The 22,930-nt window shown below is 36.0% G+C and overlaps 1 protein-coding gene across 1 annotated transcript in view; it reads right to left on the reverse strand.

The window, feature by feature from the left end:
* The window catches only part of ARAP2 (ArfGAP with RhoGAP domain, ankyrin repeat and PH domain 2), a gene marked incomplete at its 3' end in the record, with an annotated part of 206,630 nt that overhangs the window by 44,987 nt on the left and 138,713 nt on the right, over window positions 1-22,930 (reverse strand). Inside the window, exon 27 of the mRNA XM_082637207.1 lies at window positions 8,097-8,225. Within this exon, the coding sequence (XP_082493333.1) occupies window positions 8,097-8,225 (129 nt within the window). The remainder of the gene's footprint in view (window positions 1-8,096; window positions 8,226-22,930) is intronic.

The raw sequence follows: 22,930 nt of genomic DNA on the forward strand, positions 1-22,930 counted from the left end.
AAAGTATTTTAAGAACATTAAATTATAATCAAATTGTGAGATAAAGATATTATATATTGCTTAAGCCAAACCAATTCCATTCACACCTTCTGATTATACTTTTTTAAGATTTTTGTTCAATTTAATAAAGCTTTCTAATTTTACCAATAAGAAATAATCATATGCCCAGTGTTAAAGTAAACCACTCATAGGTCAAACAGAAAACAGGCTTAGGAAAAAAAAATATTGTTGACACCTTTGGTTTCATTTTTATTAAAATTTATTTTAAAAAATCGTATGTAATTATCTTAGCTAAATCTTGTTGTACACATTATTAAGGGACTCGGGAGGAGGCTTTGAGAGGAATATATGTTAAGGAGAAGGAAAGACCAAAAAGAACCTTGAAACACTAAGTTCCATGATAAATACTAAGAACTGGGAAGAATTTCTAAAAGCTCACACAATGTTAAAATAAGTAGAAAAAATACCCATCGCTTAAGGGCCAAGATTAAGCTATGTACTTTGGGGACATTGTGCATGACTCAGTGTGTAACACAACGAAGGATATGAATTAAATGGCTTCCAATAATTCACTTTTCCAAGCTTTTCCAGTACTGCCAGGTCCCTCAACTGTGGAGTACTTTACACTTATATTTTCACTCCCTCTACCTCATCCTGGGGAGAAAGTTTAAGATCTAGAGACACTGTTATCTTTAGAGAATCATAAACCCCTTTCCCCCTCCAAGTGTTTGCTCGGACAAGGAAGGAAGTATCAGTTGAGTTCAGTGAAGGTTCTTTAGAGTTAACACTGGGTAAGGTAACAGATTGGTATTCTTAGTTAGATTGTCCTGTAATTTTGTTATTAATTAGAAAAGCCCTTAAAAAGTACATGTATGAAACCACGCAGAATTGTCAAATTTATTTATTTAAACAGAACAGACATCATGTTACTGAGACTATGAAACTGATCTCCCCACCCAAAGAAAAAAAAGTTTTCCAAATCATTTGAAAAACCTCAAGTTCTTAGACAAAAACAGTAATTCCTAACTAGTGCCCCCTAATCCTAATAAAATACCTGATCTGTGGAGGAGCTTGGAGGGTCTTGGGAAGGAGAGACAGAGACAGACAGAGATAGTGAGAGACACAAAGAGAGAGAAGCAGGGGGGGACATAAACTAGGAACGATATTTGTAGAATACATATTCCCCCTTTATCCATCATGTCCAGTCATCTAGCAGTTCAGCCGTTGTTCTCTCAAAGCTTCTCTCTGGGGTTCAATTCCACTTCTTTTCCAATATCATCTCCCTAACCCCTGCCTTTTCTACCTAATACCTAGATGCCAGGATTCTATAATTCCATGTCCTGCTTTTCTAATGGCTCCATATAATTCCAGATTTGTGCTATGTAAATACTGTTTTATCATGTTAATCCCCTTTCCAAAACTCTATTTTTGTTTTTTTACTATTTGAAGTCTTACTTATGTAACATTAAAAGCCTAAATTTCCCTGACTTTTCAAGGACTAAATAATTAACTAGACTTCTCCTACTCATCTTCATAAGCTATTAAGTTAAAATATAATATTTATTTATAAGTCAGTTTATCATAATACACTGTTTGGAAAACCAATCTGTGTCTCTGTGGCATGACTGAAGTTGATCATCTGAGTGAACCTAAGGGAAATTCCATTCTCCTTGGTTCTATACAAATTCTACCCCCACTTCTGGACCCAACTCATCCTTGAAGATTTTCTCTAACTACTCCAGTCCATACTTGTTATTCATGTCTTTAAAACTCTAAGATAAAATTTAGGCATTGAATACATGAAAAGTCATGTTTGTCTCATAAGTTTGCTCTTAAAAATAATAGTTTCAGTCTATGGCCATACCACCCTGAATGCACCCAATCTCATCTGATCTTGAAAAAATAATAATTTCATGTTTGCTTTTTAAAAAATTGTGGGCTTTAAATTTTCCTCCCCAACCATGTGAGAACTAACATAGCTCAGTGACTAAGAGTTTGCTCTGGAGCTAGACTACCTGGGCTTGAATGACAACCACATCCTCCACTGGATCCCAGGTAGTAATCTCTAAATCTCAGTTTCCTCAGCTGCAAAATGGGGATTCATACGGTGATCACCCAGTAGATCTGGTATGTAAAGTATTTAGAAGAGTGCTTAGCACATAGCAAGCAGAATGTAATTGCTTATTTATCTAATGGAGGACAGACATCATTTTTTTTCTGTACTGCAGAGTCTGTAGTAAACAGTATAGAAAAAAATACCCTTCCAAAGGCCTGGTGATTTATAGACTGAATTTACAAGAGTTTTAAAAACTAAAATCTGCTCTTCCACTTACCAGCAGGTCACATTGAGGGAGTTATGTAACGTCTCCATGTCCAAGTCTCTCCATTTATAAAAGGCTTAGAGAGTACTAGTAAAAAACCCCTTAAGACTGCTAGGAAGATTAAATGACATGGTGTATGCAAAGCCATTAGCTCAGCAACTGGCGCCCAGTAAATGCATAGTAACTATGAATAATTTATCTCTTATATATGATCTGAGCAATGAAAAGGGAATATAAAACAAATGGGTCTATTTTCCATGGTCTCTATGTGTCTCCCTTCCTCTTTTGCTGGCAAAGACTATTTTCTCAGGCCTGTACATTATTTGAAAAACCAAGTTCCACCCCTGCGCATGTACTCTAAGTGCTGAAGGAGTCAAGCAGTTTTCAGGAGACATCCTCTTGAAAATGTGCCACAACCAAGTGATATTTGGCAATATTTGCAGCCTGAAGTCTATAAATTTCTTCCAAATTAAAAATTATCCATATTTTCCTTTGTTTGATATTGATTATATAGAACACATATATTCTTTATAATTTGGAAGAAGCAGAATTTGATATAGTTCACACACTGCATGACATTCGCTCAAAATGTATTTAATAAAATTTAGTTCTACAACTGAGTAGAAACCAAACTTGCTTGAAAGTAATCTAGGAAAAGTCAAATACCCACACCCCCGCCCTGATTCCCAGTATATTTTCCTTTGTTACTTGTATTGAAGAAGCAATGCTTAATAGAACTAGCAGCCTAATAACATCCTTTTGTAATTAGATTATCCTTAAACAGTAAAATTGTAAATATACTTACTACTGGAGGATTGACTAGAAAAGTGCCAGAGATTCCACCCCACTTTACTGACAATGCAGCAAATTGTAGAAAGTAGAACACTACTTTTCTATTCTATCATCAATTTCCGAGAAAATACTTCCACTTGAAGTGGACTGGATCTTACCTTCAACTTTTACACATCTTTGGATTTAAAAAGATATGATGGGGAGTGGAATATAAATTATTTCAGCTAGACTATGATTTATGAACTCATACTATTTTTGCTGGAATTTTCCTTTATTTTCTTAAGTTAGTTGATAGTGGATGGCTCAGCCTTCCACGTCTGAATTTGCTGGAAGCAGTTGCATTTTGAACTATTCTATTCTAATGTAAATTTAATTCCAAAGCATCTGTCATATGTGGCAATCTAAATTTAGAAACCCACACGCATCTTCATGTGAGTTACATCTTCTATCTTAAAAGTAGTTCTTCCCCATTGAGATCATTAAAACTTGATTCTGTTGTATCACATTCTATTGGGGTAATATTAAAGAACTTTAGTGTTTAAAATAAGACTTCTGCAACATAAAATTATTTATTCTGGAACCTTATAGAAACTATAAATTTATGGCTAACTTGTGAAAGAGATGTTGAAACTTAATATGAGATAATGATAATATAAGATGGTCTAATATGATTAGCTCTGAGAAAGTCTAAATAGCAATTTAAATGAAGTTTCATTCTCCCTATCTCAATGTCTCAGCCATAATCCATGGGGTAGAAAAGAAATTCAGACTATTATTTTTCTTTTCAAGTTAGTTAACTCCTCATTACAATAATGACAATGGCCCAAAATGCTTCTCAGAAATACAATGCTGCTTTTGAAAAACACAGAATTGATTTTTAAGTAGAGGCAACAGAAAATTCACTTACTCTTACATACTTGTATAAAAGTAAAGTATGCTTCCTTATTACCTTAAATGAATGAGCAGAAATTAAGTGTTGGTTGACTCTAAAGTCTATTCCTTCTTGTGATGTCTATATTTTAAACTATTGAGATAAAATGAACAAATTGAGAAAATTAAAACCCCTAAACAACCCCAAACCCCTAAACTTATTATTTGATAAAATTTTTCATTAAGCAAGAAGGTGGTATCAACCACAAGTATATGCCTATAACTTGTTGCATAAAATCAGAAATACCATCATGCAATTAATGAAATGCAAGTCGTGTGTGTGTGTGTGTGTGTGTGTGTGTGTGTGTGTGTGTAGATAAAGGAGAGACAGAAAGAGATAGGGATAGGTAGACAGACACTAAGGTTTGTGGCAATTAGGTGTCAGGTATGATGAGACAGGTGGGAAGGATGTGTCAGTGCTACTTTATGTTTTAAGAAAATATTAACACAATAGCTATTCATTATTGAGAGAAAAGTATGGTTGTAACCAACCAGTCTTTTCAAACTGTGCTAATTTCCACTTGGCCCCCAGGTTAGAAGAAAATCTTAAGAAAGGAAAAGAAATCCTTAACATTGTTCCCTCTCTGCTGTGAAGAGCCATGTGTTTCTGAGGTGATTCCAGTTTTTCTGCTAACAAATTGACAGAGAAATCACATTTGATTTACTTTCATATTTTCCTTTTAGATCCCAATTTTAAGTAGTAGTGCATGTAATGAATGGAGCAATAATTCTGGAGTAGGTGGTCACTGTGATTGATTTAGGAGACATTTGCCAAGACAGAGACAAAGTAGACTGAATACCTAACCAACCTAAAATGTATCACACAGGGTACCCCATAAGAAGTACTTAGAATCCCCAGGTTACTGTAAGACATGACTATAAGAAAAAATCATGACTTTAAAAATTGATTTTAAAAACAAACAATAGGCCAAACCTTCTTTAAAATGACAATCCTAAATGCACACAGATGCAGAACCAACCATAATGAAAAAGATTTTACTTTGACAATCTGAATATAAATCAAGCTCTGATTAAAAACATTTATAAAAATTTTATTGGCTAGAAAACTAAAAAAGAAAGTTAAATATTTACTTCATAGGTACTACTGTTTCTGACCAAAAGTACATAACTACTAATATGAAATGGTCTAATTAATGTATTTCCTGAGGGTTACTCTAAAACCTGACTTTGTTTTTCATGCAGAGGGACATAATTTCCTGGTAGAAAGAACTACTGATATCATAATAACAAGCTGCATATTGGTTTGGCCAGCTGAGGAGGGTAGAGTGCAGGGGCAGTGATAAGTTTCATAGCTCCCACCCTGTCAGAGGAATTAAGGAGATATGAGAGTAGCATAAGAGTTTACTGACATTTTACTCTAGAGAATATTTCATCCAAATCTCAGAAACTGTCATATAAGCCTGTTTTCCACTGCTTGGGTTCCCCAGTTTTTATGCAAGGTGCTTTGTCTAGACTTTACAGAAACCTGATGCTTTCACAACAGGACACACTCATAACCCCCAAAAGAGGACACGTACAGTAGGTGAGGCATCAGATTAATGCCCAATTAAATGCCCAAACTTCCTACCTAGTTTGTGGGTAAAGCAATTTATAGTTTGTCACTCGACCATTTCTTGTTGCCCTTAAACAACAAAGATTTTACTCAGATGTGATTGCTCTAAACCCACTCAATCTAACATTGCTAATACAGCACTTAATGGTATCCTTGCTTTGGGTTATCCCTCAGGCCCACCTGCACAAAACCTTCCTTTATATTATAGCCTTTTAAGATCTTATTCTTGTCTGGTTTTATTCACATAGCCAGTCCACTAGCATTCAAACAAGAGCTAAGTTTTTGCAACATGGAGAATTAAGAGACATTTTTGAGGGATATTAGAAAAAAGAAAATTCTCACCAAAAAAAAATTAAAATTTACCTGAAAAGATGACTTATTTTCTAAAAGAAAAGAAGCCATGAGAACCTATAATGTATTTCATAATGCAGGCAGGAGTTTGTTCATAAACTCAATACGTTTCCTTTATCTCAATGTTAAAATGAAAGACAGAATTTAAGAGCTAGGCCAGACTTCAAAGGTTATGTAAATCAGAGATTCTCAACATGACACCATTGACATGTTGAGCCAGATTATGCTTTGTTGTAAAGAGCCTTCCTGTGTATTGTAGGATGTTTAGCAGCATCTCTGGTCTCTAACCACTAAATACCAGAAGCACCACCCTACCCAGTGTGATGGTCAGAAAAATCTCCAGACATTTCCAAATGCTCCCTGGGGGACAAAAATCTCCCCCACCTGACAATCACTGCTCTATGACAGGGATGCTTGTAGCAGTCATAAGATGAGAGAGAATTTCTATTGCAATCGTTGAGCAGTATACAGAGGATGTGGCCAAAATCATATGTAGGAGTAAGAAAGAAGTTAAACAAGATAAAGGTGTCTAAAAGGCTAAATTTCTACAGCAAAAAGAACACATGTTCTGTTTATTTAGACGCCAGTAAGACCAGAATGACATAGAAGCTGTTAAACTGCTTGCATTTTGTAAAAATACTTTTGTGTAATTGTAAGATATGAAGGGCAGAGTTATGGACTGAATGTTTATGTTTCCCCAATTCATATGTTGAAACCTACCTACATGGTATCAGGTTTTAGGAGGTGGGGCCTTTATGAGGTAATTAGGATTAGATGAGGTCATGAGGGTGGAATCCTCAGGAATGGGATTAGTGCCCTTGTAAGAGTCACAGAGAGTGCACTTCCCCTTTCTGCTCTCCGCCCTGGGAGGATACAAGAAGTCCCCAGTCTGCAATCTGGAAGAGGCCTCTCACCAGAACTTGGCCAGGCTGGCACCCTGATGTCAGACGTCTAGTCTCCACACTGTGAGAAATAAACTTCTGTTGTTTATGAGCCATCTAGTCTATTGTAGTCTGTTATAGTAGCCAGATTATCATGAAATCAGAAACATATCAGATTAGCCTGGTACAATTAAGAACTTGCTGACTTATGGCTACTAGCTAGAGAGTCTGCAATCATACCAAGTAGCTTTACCGCATTTAAGAACTGTACCAACCTCCCCATCTTTTTTCTTTTTTTTTTTTAATAATTAGAAGTAAAACCAATCTGTTCTCAAATCTAGTACTTAATAAATGTGTGATCTGGAGGCAAGTTACTTAATTTCTCTGAGCTTCCCTTTTCTCAGTCATAAAATTCAAATGATAATATAACTCATGGAGAAATTTTTAAAAAAGTATAAATGAGTTTTGGTATGCAGAGAGCTCATTTTATAATACCCAATTAATAAATAGTAATGGTTATTATCAATATGAATTATAAAAGTTGTGGTAAATTTCACCTTATAAAACTTGAATCCTCTGCTTTTGGGGTTGGTTTATAGACAGTGTGGCAGGAAATCTTTCTCTAATCTGTCAGATGATGTCAACATAACAGAAGAATCTAAGTTTCAAAATGAAAGTTTTCTGATACCTCAAACGAGTTCAGAGACTGTCTTATATGGATCCCCCGTGCTAGCTAACATCTTATTTAACCTTATATGTATACATGTCTTCTCCCAGTTGGATGGCAAATATCCTTATTGGAAGTATTTATTTGTTTTCCAATATTACTGCAAAATAGGTGAGAATTATAACAAGCACACAATCTCAGAGCTTGTGATTCTTGAATGCTCAGAGAACTTTCAAATGTAAATATAATTCAAGAAGATTCACCATCTATCTAAAAATTATGAAAACACTTAAGCATGGCAAATAAGTAAAATAAACCCAAAACTTTAAAAAGATGAATCATTCCTGCTAAATCTTTAATTTGATATGGTCAAATTAACCAACTATTACCACAGTCTGACCCACCAGGAAAATATGACCTTGGCACTTGGTCTATATATTCTTCTTTCTAACAATAATGGCAGTAGATTTTTCATTTAGCTACTCATTTTTACATTTTCAGAAAACACTTGTGCCATAATAATTATCCTTTAACCACTTGAATTTTCAATCATAGTTGCAATGTGAAATAACAGCACCTACCATTATAGTGTTTAACTGTGTCAATGGTTAAGAATTTCTTCACCACAAGATAAGCAGATCCAGGTTCAGCTAATGAACTCCACCGAAGCACCTGTTCCAACACATTTTCTGTGTAGTGAAGAGGGCGCTCTGCAAACAAAAACAAATCAAATTACAAAAAAAATCTTTTTTTAATTATAAAATTTAAAAAGTCCTTTTAGAAAGCTCTGTACAAGATAAGCATGACTGTATCTTATGGTACACAAGAATAGTGCTAGGACTACATACAGGAAACCCTAAGACCTAGAACACCATTAAGCACGTAATAAAATTTACTGTATAAATAAATCTGTGCAGGGACATTTGTTTGTTATGCAACTATTTTTTAAAAATTCAGAGGTACTATCCTATAAATATAATTTCACAAATATAGCTACCTTTTTGTACAACAAATTAGTGAATTACTCTACTTTTAAATTTAAACAACATTCTGGTTTGCTTATTGAAAGCTGTGTATTTGCATATGCAAATAATAATTATAAAAGGACGAGTAAAATTAGTCTTGTCCAGTACTAAGTGATAACATAAATAAACCCTTTGTTTCTCTCAACAAGACTAGCATAATTTGTGATCAATATTAGTGAACTTATAGCTGATACAGTCAACTTACATGAAATTATAAAAGATAAATTCAACAGAGAATATAAGATAATCATTATCAAACAGTACTGAGTAATCTATGTTTCACTATTAGTGGAAATATCAATCAGAAACATTATGTAGCAATATTACACATTAACTGTTCATATAATAGGCCAACAAGCAAGAAGTTGACGACATCTTAAAGATTTCTCCTTGGTAGAAGGACGTGATCTCATTCCCTCTTGCGAGAACACCAGAATCACAACTAACTGCTGAACAGTCATTGACAGGAAGACACGGGAACTCACCAAAAAAGATACCCCACATCCAAAGACAAAGGAGAAGCCACAATGAGACGGAAGGAGTGGCACAATCACAATAAAATCAAATCCCATAACTGCTGGGTGGGTGATTCACAAACTGGAGAACACTTATACCACAGAAGTCCACCCACTGGAATGAAGGTTCTGAGCCCCATGTCAGGCTTCCCAACCTGGGGGTCCGGCAGCAGGAGGAGGAATTCCTAGAGAATCAGACTTAAAGGCTAGAGGGATTTGATTGCAGGAATTCGACAGGACTGGGGGAAACAGAGACTGCACACTTGGAGGGCATACACAAAGTAGTGTGTGCACTGGGACCCACGTGAAGGAGCAGTGACGCAGGGGAGACTGAACCAGACCTAACAGCTAGTGTTGGAGGGTCTCCTGCAGAGGCAGGGGTTGGCTCTGTTTCACCATGAGGACAAGGACACTGGCAGCAGAAGTTCTGGGAAGTACTCATTGGTGTGAGCCCTCCCAGAGTCCACCATTAGCCCCACCAAAGAGCCCAGGTAGGCTTCAGTGTTGAATCATCTCAGGCCAAACAATGAACAGGGAGGGGACCCAGCCCCACCCATGAGCAGGCAAGAGGATTAAAGTTTTACTGAGCTCTTCCCACCAGAGCAACAGCCATCTCTACCCACCACCAGTCCCTCCCATCAGGATACTTGCACAAGCCTCTTAGATAGCTTCATCCACCAGAGGGCAGACAGCAGAAGCAAGAAGAACTACAATCCTGCAGCCTGTGGAACAAAAACCACATTCATAGAAAGACAGACAAGATGAAAAGGCAGAAGGCTATGTACCAGATGAAGGAACAAGATAAAGCCCCAGAAAAAAACCTAAATGAAGTGGAGATAGACAACTTTCCAGAAAAAGAATTCAGAATAATGATAGTGAAGATGATCCAGGACCTCGGAAACAGAATGGAGGCAAAGATCGAGATGATGCAAGAAATGTTTATCAAACACCTAGAAGAATTAAAGAACAAATAAACAGAGATGAACAATACAATAACTGAAATGAAAACTACACTAGAAGGATTCAATAGCAGAATAACTGAGGAAGAAGAATGGATAAGTGATGTGGAAGACAGAATGGTGGAATTCACTGCTGCAGAACAGAATAAAGAAAAAAGAATGAAAAGAAATGAAGACAGCCTAAGAGACCTCTGGGATAATATTAAATGCAAAAACATTCGCATAATAGGGGTCACAGAAGGAGAAGAGACAGAGAAAGGACCTGAGAAATATTTGAAGAGATTATAGTCAAAAACTTCCCTAACATGGGAAAGGAAATAGCCACCCAAGTCCAGGAGGCTCTGAGAGTCCCAGGCAGGATAAACCCAAGGAGAAACAAGCTGAGATACATAGTAATAAAAGTGGCAAAAATTAAAGACAAAGAGAACTTATTGAAAGCAGCAAGAGAAAAAATGACAAATAATATACAAGGGAACTCCCATAAGGTTAACAGCTGATTTCTCAGCAGAAATTCTACAAGCCAGAAGGGAGTGGCATGATATACTTAAAGTAATGAAAGGAAAAACCTACAACCAAGATTACTCTACCCAGCAAGGATCTCATTCAGATTTGATGGAGAAATCAAAAGCTATACAGAGAAGCAAAAGCTAAGAGAATTCAGCACCAACAAAGCAGCTCTACAACAAATGGTAAAAGAACGTCTCTAAGTGGGGAAAACAACAGAAGAAAGGGACCTACAAAAAGAAACTCAAAACAATTAAGAAAATGGTAATAGGAACATACATATCGATAATTAACTTAAACGTGAATGGATTAAATGCTCCAACCAAAAGACACAGGCTTGCTGAATGGATACAAAAACAAGACCCATCTATATGCTGTCTACAAGAGACCCACTTCAGACCTAGGGACACATACAGACTGAAAGTAAGGGGATGGAAAAAGATATTCCATGCAAATGGAAATAAAAAGAAAGCTGGAGTGTGAATTCCCATATCAGACAAAATAGAATTTAAAGAGTGTTACAAGAGACGAGGAAGGACACTACATAATTATCATGGGATCAATCCAAGAAGAAGATATAAAAATTATAAATATATATGCATCCAACATAGGAGCACCTCAATACATAAGGCAACTGCTAACAGCTGTAAAAGAGGAAATCAATAGTAACAATAATAGTGGGAGACTTTAACACCTCACTTACACCAATGGACAGATCATCCACACACAAAATTAATAAGGAAACACAAGCTTTAAGTGACACAATAGACCACATAGATTTAATAGATATTTATAGGACATTCCAGCTAAAAACAGCAGAGTACACTTTCTTCTCAAGTGCACAGGGAACATTCTCCAGGATAGATCACATCTTGGGTCACAAATGAAGCCTCAGTAAATTTAGGAAAACTGAAATCATATCAAGCATCTTTTCTGACCACAACACTATGAGATTAGAAATGAATTACAAGGAAAAAAACATAAAAAACACAAACACATGGAGGGTAAACAATACATTACTAAATAACCAAGAGATCACTGAAGAAATCAGAGAGGAAAACAAAAAATACCTAGAGACAAATGACAATGAAAACACAATGATACAAAACGTATGGGACGCAGCAAAAGCAGTACTAACAGGGAAGTTTATAGCTATAAAAGCCGACATCAAGAAACAAGAAAAATGTCAAATAAACAACCTAACCTTACACCTAAAGGAACTAGAGAAAGAAGAACAAACAAAACCCACAGATAATAGAAGGAAAGAAATCATAAAGATCAGAGCAGAAATAAATGAAAAAGAAACAAAGAAAAGAATAGCAAACATCAATAAAATTAAAAGCTGGTTGTTTGAGAAGATAAACAAAATTGATAAACCATTAGCCAGACTCATCAAGAAAAAGAGGGAGAGGACTCAATAAAATTAGAAATGAAAAAGAAATTACAACAGACACTACAGAAATACAAAGCCTCCTAAGAGACTACTACAAGCAACTCTATGCCAATAAAATGGACAACCTGGAAGAAATGGACAAATTCTTAGAAAGGTATAACCTTCCAAGACTGAACCAGGAAGAAACAGAAAATATGAACAGACCAATCACAAGTAATGAAATTGAAACTCTGATTAAAAATCTTCCAACAAACAAAAGTCCAGGATGCGATGGCTTCACAGGTGATTTCTTTCAAACATTTAGAGAAGAGCTAACACCAATCCTTCTCAAACTCTTCCATAAAATTGCGGAGGAAGGAACACTCCCAAACTCATTCTATGAGGCCACCATCACCCTGATACCAAAACCAGAAAAAGATAGTACAAAAAAAGAAAATTACAGACCAATATCACTGATTAATATAGATGCAAAAATCCTCAGCAAAATACTAGCAAACAGAATCCAACAACACATTAAAAGGATCATACACCATGACCAAGTGGGATTTATCCCAGGGATGCAAGGATTCTTCAATATACACAAATCAATCAATGTGATAAACCATATTAACCAACTGAAGAAGAAAAACCATATGGTCATCTCCATAGATGCAGAAAAAGCTTTTGACCAAATTCAACACCCATTTGTGATAAAAACTCTCCAGAAAGGGGGCATAGAGGGAAGCTCCCTCAACATAATAAAGGCCATATATGGCAAACCCACAGCAAACGACATTCTCAATGATGAATAACTGAAAGCATTTCCTCTAAGATTAGGAACAAGACATGGAGGTCCACTCTCACCACTATTATTCAAAATAGTTTTGGAAGTCCTAGCCATGGCAATCAGAGAAGAAAAAGAAATAAAAGGAATCCAAATTGGAAAAGAAGAAGTAAAACTGTCACTGTTTGCTGATGGCATGATACTATACATAGAGAATCCTAAGATGCTACCAGAAAACTACTAGAGCTAATCAATGAACTTGGTAAAGTTGCAGGATATAAAATTAATGCACAGAAATCTCTTGCATTCCTATACACTAATGATGAAAAATCTGAAAGAGAAATTAAGGAAACACTCCTGTTTACCACTGCAACCAAAAGAATAAAATACCTAGCAATAGACCTACCTAGGGAGACACAAGACCTGTATGCAGAAAACTATAAGACACTGATGAAAGAAATTAAAGATGACACCAACAGATGGAGAGATATACCATTTTCTTGTATTGGAAGAATCAATATTGTGAAAATGACTATACTACCCAAAGCAATCTACAGACTCAATGCAATCCCTACCAAATTACCAATGGCCTTTTTTTTACAGAACTAGAACAAAAAATCTTAACATTTGTATGGAGACACAAGAGACCCTGAATAGCCAAAGTAGTTTTGAGGGAAAAAAGTAGAGCTGGAGGAATCAGACTCCCTGACTTCAGACTATATTACAAAGCTACAGTAGTCAAGAAAGTATGGTACTGGCACAAAAACAGAAATATAGATCAATGGAACAGGATAGAAAGCCCAGAGATAAACCCATGCACATATGGTCACCTTATCTTTGATAAAGGAAGCAAGAATATTCAGTGGAGAAAAGACAGCCTCTTTAATAAGTGGTGCTGGGAAAACTGGACAGCTACATGTAAAAGAATGAAATTAGAACACTCCTTAACACCATACACAAAAATAAAATCCAAATGGATTAGAGATCTAAATGTATGACCAGACACTATAAAACTCATAGAGGAAAACATAGGAAGAACACTCTTTGACATAAATCACAACAAGGTCTTTTTTTGATCCACCTCCTAGAGTAATGGAAATAAAACCAAAAATAAACAAATGGGACCTAATGAAACTTCAAAGCTTTTGCACAGCAAAGGAAACCATAAACAAGAGGAAAAAACAACCCTCAGAATGGGAGAAAATATTTGCAAACGAATCAATGGACAAAGGATTAATCTCCAAAATATATAAACAGCTCATGTAGCTCAATATTAAAAAAAACAAACAACCCAATCCCCAAATGGGCAGAAGACCTAAATAGACATTTCTCCAAAGAAGACATACAGGTCGCCAAGAAGCACATGAAAAGCTGCTCAACATCACTAATCATTAGGGAAATGCAAATCAAAACTACAATGAGGTATCACCTCACACCAGTCAGAATGGCCATCATCAGAAAATATACAAACAACAAATGCTGGAGAGGATGTGGAGAAAAGGGAACCCTCTTGCCCGTTGGTGGGAATGTACATTGATACAGCCACTATGGAGAACAGTATGGAGTTTCCTTAAAAAACTAAAAATTGAGTTACCATATGATCCAGCAGTCCCACTACTCAGCATATACACAGAGAAAACCATAATTCAAAAAGACACAGGCACCCCAATGTTCACTGCAGCACTATTTACAATAGCCAGGTCATGGAAGCAATCTAAATGCCCATCAACAGACGAATGGGTAAAGAAGATGTGGTACATATATACAATGGAATATTACTCAGCCATAAAAAGGAACGAAATTGGGTCATTTTTTGAGACATGGATGGATCTAGAGGCTATCATACAGAGTGAAGTAAGTCAGAAAGAGAAAAACAAATATCATATATTAACGCATATATGTGTAACCTAGAAAAGTGGTACAGATGAACTGGTTTGCAGGGCAGAAATTGAGACACAGATGTAGAGAACAAACGTATGGACACCAAGGGGGGAAAGCAGTGGTGGGGTGGTGATGGTGGTGTGATGAATTGGGAGATTGGGATTGACATGTATACACTGATGTGTATAAAATGGAGGACTAATAAGAAGATGCTGTATGAAAAAATAAAATTAAAAAATTAAAAGAAAAAGATTTCTCCTTGATAAATGCTCATTCATATACATCTGTTTTATGTAAGCATATTTTTATATACGTCACAAGTTCTCAGCATAGAGTTAACAAAAAAATCACAGGCTTTTAAAGTTACAATCAAAGTTACATAAGAAAGTGTTTTGCTGATCAAAATATGCCAATCAGTTAATAAAATGTTATGACAGAAGCATATTCTGAGAATAAAAGAAATTCAAGCATTTTCACAGTACACTGAAAATAGCATAATTGAAATAGCAAGAACATAAGCTCTAAAATGAAGATGTTGATGTAACTTTCCTTGTACCATAGGCTTTATAAGTCAGTTCAGCTCTTTCATACCCTCCTACATGTAAAACGAATAGTACTTGCCTTTTCATTTTTGGTTAAAGTAGTAATTAATGCTAATGACATACAACAAAGCATATGTCAATAGCATCACACTTGTATATGACCCATGCTACTTTAATTGGTAATAAAATTACAAGTAAAAAAGACCAAATATATCACATTCTCCTTAATACTGGTCTCCCAGAGAAGTTCAACTACTTGCCTAAAGCCAAATAGCTGGTGAGGAACAAAGATTTGACTCTCAAATGTATCTGACTTTACAGCCCCAAATCATAACTACTACACTTGGTTTTATTTTGGACAAATAAGTAAACCTCCTCATGATGATTTTCACACATGTAATTTTTGGGAAAAAGTATCAACTCACCAAGATATTTCTGAGGACTAAATAAGGTAATATAAGCAAAGTGAAAAACAATTCAGTTCACACTTTCTCCTTTACTTTCCTATCCTTAGTGAGAAGATGGTAAGGAAATAAGATAGTTTCAACATCCTGTATGTAAAGAAACTGATGATATTTCAGTTGGCTTGGCAGTGGGAATGATACTCTTAACTGCAAAACTATCTGGATTGAAATAAAAGCGTACTCTCCTTTATTACAAGATTAAATTTGTAAGGAGACTTCCAAATATCAGAAATTTTATATTAAAGAGTGTCTCCATTACAAGTAGATACAATAGTGATAGTTCTGAAGTGCTCTTAGTTATACTGAAATATATCACAGCAGATATAGAGATAAATATAGATGTGCAAAAAATTAGCCAAATATGTTTTTCACATCAGTTTCATAGTATGAAATACTTCAGGAGAATGAAAATCCTGAAGATCCAAGTTCCTGCTTAAAAACAGAGATGAGAGCTTCCCTGGTGGTGCAGTGGTTGAGAATCTGCCTGCCAATACAGAGGACATGGGTTCAAGCCCTGGTCTGGGAAGATCCGACATGCCGCGGAGCAACTGGGCCTGTGAGCCACAATTACTGAGCCTGAGTGTCTGGAGCCTGTGCTCCTCAACAAGAGAGGCCGCGATAGTGAGAGGCCCGCGCACCATGATGAAGAGTGGCCCCCGCTTGCCACAACTAGAGAAAGCCCTCGCACAGAAACGAAGACCCAACACAATCATAAAAAAAAAAAAAAAAAAAAAGCTGTAAAAAACAAGAGCTGAAAAATGGGTTGAAAAGATAAATATTTTAAATTGTTAGACTGTCAAATGATACCATTATAAAAGAAAGAGGTAAGAGGCAGGAAAAATGGACTGAGTCATCAAACGTTGTTGGAATATAAATTCCTACAAATAAACAAGTTTTTATTAATAGTTACATTTACAACCATCATGATAGATTTTATGCTATGTAAGTCAGCTGGCATTAGGGCATTATTAGAAATAACTCATTTGCACACTATTTATAGCATTAAAATTGCTGAAAATTCAGTGTAGTTATTTAACAACAGGTCTGGAGGTGGTTCTTTTGCTAGGTAAATCGTGTTCTCAGTAGTTTAAAATCTTGTCCACAGAATTAAACCTGGCCTACCTTGTTAGATAGAGAACTATTCATTTCCACCTGAAATAACAGGTGTTGTCCTTAAACTTCTGGCAGTAATGACACAGGATTTCCAGAGACAATTATGACTTCCTTAATAATTATTTTTAGTGCCAAGCTTAGAGCCATGCAAGTCTTTCTCTGTCCTATCCACATACTCAGAGGGTGACAGCACTTGTGTCAATCAAGAGAAGAACTAGAAAGACTCCGATTAAAAATGAACTGATCTTCCATTTCATAGTAACTATGAGGAGAAGGAAGAAAACAATTTGTTATGATATTGCTGTGTAGAAAGTAACTGCTTCACAAACTTGAACCTCTCACTGAGGAAGCCCACTTAAATGAGGCCCCGTGGGCAGTTAATTTTTTTCAGCATATGAAGAACCTAAGGGGTATGGGACTACATTGGCAGGGTACAGGTTCATTTTTAAGGTGAAGCATTAAAATAACAGTGTACTTTATAAGTATGGTGAAAGTGATACCCTCTCCTAAGGTGGGTTTCAGCTTGTCCTGATGATTGCCTGGCATCTTTCAAAGAATGAAACAGAGAAAGACTTGTTCTCCATCTAGTACAAATTTCAAATGTCCCACAGACATTCATTTAAAAGAAAAACCTACTTATAAACTAACAGCTTAGAATCTAACTCAGTTTTACATATAAATTCTCAAAATATTTTATATGGTTTTAATGTGGTATTTTTTTCCCCATGACTCTAACTACTATATGAGCAAAAAAAAAAAAAAAAAAAGATTATGCTTTGTCTGTCAGAACTTTTCTAAGAGTTGTTTACCATTTGCTATGGTCTGAATGTTTGCCCCATTCACCCTCCCCTTCCCCAATTCATATGTTGAAACTAATCCCCAATGTGATTAAATCATGAAGGCAGAGCCCTCCTGAATGGGTTTAGTGCTCTTATAAAAGAGATCCCACAAGCTCCCTTCTATCATGTGAGGACTCAGTGAAAACATGGACATCTGTGATCCAGGAAGCAGGCCCCCACCAAACACCAAGTCTGCTGGTGCCTTGATCTTGGACTTCCCAGCCTCCAGAACTGTGAGAAGTAAATTTCTGTTATAGCAGGCTGAACAGACTAAGATGCCATTTCACCAATGATGGCAATTCTGCTAATGATACATGAGTCACAAACTGACATGCTTGTATCAGTCTGCATCTGTAGCTGTCACGTCCATGATAATTCCATTTATAAATTTAAGAATATATTTTCATTATCTTTGACTATATAGGAATGTCTGAGCATTTATGTATTATAACACATATTTTCCTTTTACTTATTTCTATAATTAGGTTATAACATTTTTTAATGGGTATAATAGAGTATCTCAGGAGAGTAAAAGGACCAAACAAAATATCTATTATACAAAGGGGGCACTGGAAAAGACAGGGTAGCGGACTATTGCTTTAAAATTTACAGGTACCTAAAATAAAATCCAGCACTTTTGGTTCACTTACTTATTTATCCATTTATTTATTTATTTATCTATCCATTTATTTATTTATACACTTATTTATTTATCCATTTATTTATCTATTTATTTATTTACCCATTTATTTATTTTTGGTTGCTTCAGTTACTTGGAGGATTTATATTTATGTTAGGAAAAGCACCAATTTTCTGCTGACATTCTTCCTATCAACTACAATCTTGTGACTACCAATGCCTTCACTTTTATCTTCTTTTTACATTTCACTTTATCTTCCCTGCATGTTACTAGAAATAAAGCTCTTAACATTTCAGAAGGTCAGGTGCAGCTCACAGGTCCCATCTGCTCCAGTAAGCCAACATAATCACAGGCCCCTTTGTTGCTTTCTTAGCTTTGTTCCTCTAAAAGCAGTGAAAATAATCTTAGTTTTCCCTTCTGGCAATTTCGACTTGAATGGTTGACCAGACATTAAAACCATGCCAAATTTGAATTCCTAACTCCATCAGATGTATTCTTTCTTGATGTACATGGGGTGTTCCTTTGATTACATATTTGGACATTCACAAGTCAAAACAGCTTGAAGTCTCCTAGTCTTTTTATATCTTCATCAAGATAACTTTTTTTAATTAGCGAGAAGGAACCACCACCACCACCACCAACAAAAAAAAAAACCCGATTCCAATCTTACCATTTGTGATGTACTAACGGGCACATGCAAGTTGATAATTAGTCATTTTCAGGGTAAGCCTCCCTTCATTTTCCCAGGTGAAATTTAAAAAGACTGTTTCCAGATATATTGCAATCTCTCTTCTAGCTCTACATAATTCTTCCTACCCTCATCCATTCTGCTTCCTCCTCTCAGTCCGAAAGACCAATGCCCAAAGGCACAGAACTCCAGAGCTGTGACACAGGGATATGCTTTGACTCAACCCCTGAGAGAATAAGGGCGGTAGCGAGAGGATGCTTACCCCCAAATCCACGATTCATTTTTTTGCTGTGGCTCTCCTAAAAAACAAACAATCAAACAAACAAACAGCAACAGAAGCATGCAGGAAACCATCAGCTGTCTACGAGCTAACCAGGGCTTTGATATCTCCTAGTCGTTCCTAATCTATAAGCAGAAATCACTTTTTTTGAGCCTTCCATATTTGGATACATCTATCCAAGCAGCAACAATCCCAGTCACTCAGGTTCAGAATGCACCCCTATCCTGTTCCACCTAAGTTAACAAGATATTGAAAATATGTTCCACATCATACACTATGCTAGAGGTACCAAGAGAGATAAAGATCTAAAAGATATGGTAAATCCTAAAGAACATAAGGCAGAGCCAGGTTACTATTCTACAAGTCAGATTAGTATGCAGTATTATAGATCTTTAAGCAAATAATCACAAAAGATCAGTAAGAACTATATTCATCTAATTACCGTCTTGGAGGAAGGGGCATTTGAGCTGGATCTTGAAGGATGGATAACATGGATAATGAAGAAATAATGAAAGGGTATGTATTTATATATTGAAGTATAGTTGATTATATATATTATATATATTATTAGTTTATTATAGTTTATTATAATATATAATATATATTATATTAGTTTCAGGTGTACAACATAGTGATTCAATATTTTTATAGGTTATACTCCATTTAAAGTTATTACAAAATAATGGCTACATTTCCTTGTACTGTATAATATAATCTTGTTGCTTATTTATTTTATACACAGTAGTTTGTATCTCTTAGTCCCCTACCCCTATCTTGCCTCTGCCACTTCCCTGTCCCTCTGGTAACCACTAATTTGTTCTCTATGCCTGTGAGTCTGTTTCTTTTTGTTATATATATTCATTTGCTTTACTTCTTAAATTCCACATAAAAGTGACTATATATGTGGATATAACAGAGTACTTGTATTTTTCTGACTTATTTTATGAGCATAACACTCGCTAGGTCCATCCCATTGCTGCAATTGGCAGAATTTCATTCTTTTTTATGGTTGACTAGTATTTCACTATACATACACTGTATACACATATCACATCTTCTTTATCCATTCATCTGTTGATGGACACTTAGGTTGCTTCCATATCTTGGCAATTGTAAATAATGCTGCTATGAACTTTGGGGTGCATGTATCTTTTCAAATTACAGTTTTCCTCTTTTCTGGCTATATACCCAGCAGTGGAATTGCTGGATCATACAGTAGCTCTATTTTTAGTTTTTTGAGGAACCTCCATACTGTTTTCCATAGTGGCTGCACCAATTTACATTCCCACCAACAGTGTACTAGGTTTCCCTTTTTCCACATCCTTGCAAACATTTGTTATTTATAGACATTTTGATGATAGCCATTTTGAGAGGTGTGAGGTGATATCTCATTGTGGTTTTGGTTTGCATTTCCCTGATGATTAGTGATGTTGAGCATATTCTATTATACCTGTTGGCCACCTACATGTCTTCTTTGGAAAAAATGTCTATTCAGATCTTCTGCCCATTTATTAATTGGGTCATTTGGGGGTTTTTTGCTACTGACTCGTATGGGTTCTTTATATATTTTGGATATTAATCTCTTAACAGATATATTACTTGCAAATACTTTCTCATATTCTATAGGTTGTCTTTTTGTTTTGTTGATGGTTTCCTTTGCTGTGTACAGCTTTTAAGTTTAATTAGATCCCATTTGTTTATTTTTGTTTTTGTTTCTTTTGCCTTGGGAGACGGATTCAAAAAATATTGCTACAATTTATGTCAGAAGAGTCTTCTGTCTATGTTCTCTTTTAGGAGTTTTATGGTTTCAGGTCTTATATTTAAGTCATTAGTCCATTTTAAGCTTATTTTTGTATACGGTGTGAGAAAATGTTCTAATTTCATTCTTTCACATGTAGCTGTCCAGTTTTCCCAGTACAACTTATTGATAAGACTGTCTTTTCTCCAGTAATGAAAGAGTTTTAAAATGGTTTTAAAACAATATGAGAGAGTGGTATGGATTAATATATACTACCAAATGTAAAATAGTTAGCTAGTGGGAAGCAGCCGCATAGCACAGGGAGATTAGCTCAGTGATTTGTGACCACCTAGAGGGGTGGGATAGGGAGGGTGGGAGGGAGGGAGACACAAGAGGGAGGAGATATGGGGATATATGTATACGTATTGCTGATTCACCTTGTTATAAAGCAGAAACTAAGACACCATTGTAAAGCAATTATACTCCAATAAAGATGTTTAAAACAATAACAACAACAAAAATGATGAAAATTAAAAGAAAAAAAATAAAACAATATGATCCTATTTGTGATTTAGAAAGATAATTCTGGCAGTAATGCTGACAATTATCTTTTACTCACAAGTATGATGAAGCTGGTAACCTAGCCCCTCCCCTTAAAATTAAACAAAAATCAAGACTTTAGCACCATTGAACCATATAGTAATACAAAAGTGTGCTTCACTTATGCAAAAGATTTTAATTGTATGGCAGCTAGTACTAGGCACTCTGCCAGGGACAGAGACTGTACTAAAGATAGAAAAAAAGAGAGTCCCTCCTTCCTTCTAAAGAGTTCTCATCAAGAAAGACAAAAATAAATCCACATGATAGGCATTATAAAAAAAGATAAAGACAAAGTGCAATGGAACCCTTAGTCTGGGTTTTAAAGGAGGTAAACAGGTGGGCCAGAGGGGGAAGTATAAAGGCACACTTGGGAAACACCTGCTTGCATGTTAGTCAAGCGCAAAGGGTAGAAGTGATTGTCTATAAAGAAATGTAAAATGAGAAAAGATGGTAAAAGATCAGAGCAGCAGAGATGCACTGCTTAGGGAATAGACAGAGGAAAAAGAACTGACAAATGAGATAAAACGATTTGAGCACCAGGAAGAGAATCCAGGCAGCAATGAAAATAGAGTGAACACTTTCCAAGAAAAAGGGAATGGTCATTAGCAATAAATGCCACAGTAAGGACAAGCAAAGTAAAGCCGGAAGCAAATCCACTGTACTTGGCTGTTGGGGGTCACAGGAGTCGTTTGACAAAGCACCTTCTGTGAGTGGGGCAGACTGAGCCTGACTATGGGCGAGACAGTGTGAACTGACACCGAAGGACCAGTGTCACTGAATCCTGGCAATGAATATTGGAAAGTAGTGTTTTAATACAAATTATATATATATATATATATATATATTTTTTTTTTTTTTTTTTTTTTTTTTTTTTTTTTTGCGGTATGCAGGCCTCTCACTGTTGTGGCCTCTCCCGTTGCGGAGCACAGGCTCCGGATGTGCAGGCCCAGCAGCCATGGCTCACGGGCCCAGCCGCTCCGCGGCATATGGGATCCTCCCAGACCGGGGCACGAACCCGTATCCCCTGCATCGGCAGGCGGACTCTCAACCACTGCGCCACCAGGGAGGCCCACAAATTATATTTTTAAAGAATTGTGCACAATAAAAAGAAAAAAAGGAATAAAAACATCAAGATGGAATAATGAAAGACAAAGTATTTGATAATCCCATTTCATTCTAACCCTGATTACAAGACTCCTAATAATACATGATGAGGTATTTTAAGATTCATTTTTAATTTTTGTCTTGAGCTTGTGGGTGGCAAGATTTTACTTTTGGCAGTTTGACATCTATACTTGAAAGGGTCCCAAGACCTTAGCAGGTATCAGCTAGACAGATGGTCAAGGTACAAAGATGTTCTGCATCTCATTTTTTTCCCTAGAGGTCTTTAAAACCAAATGGTGTCATTATAATGTTAGGCTTATTACTCTTGGGGTAGTCAAGGTGTTTAAAAAGCTCTCTTTATCCTTTT

Source organism: Mesoplodon mirus, assembly GCF_964341445.2.
Source record: "Mesoplodon mirus genome assembly, chromosome: 2".
Classification (NCBI taxonomy): domain Eukaryota; kingdom Metazoa; phylum Chordata; class Mammalia; order Artiodactyla; family Ziphiidae; genus Mesoplodon; species Mesoplodon mirus.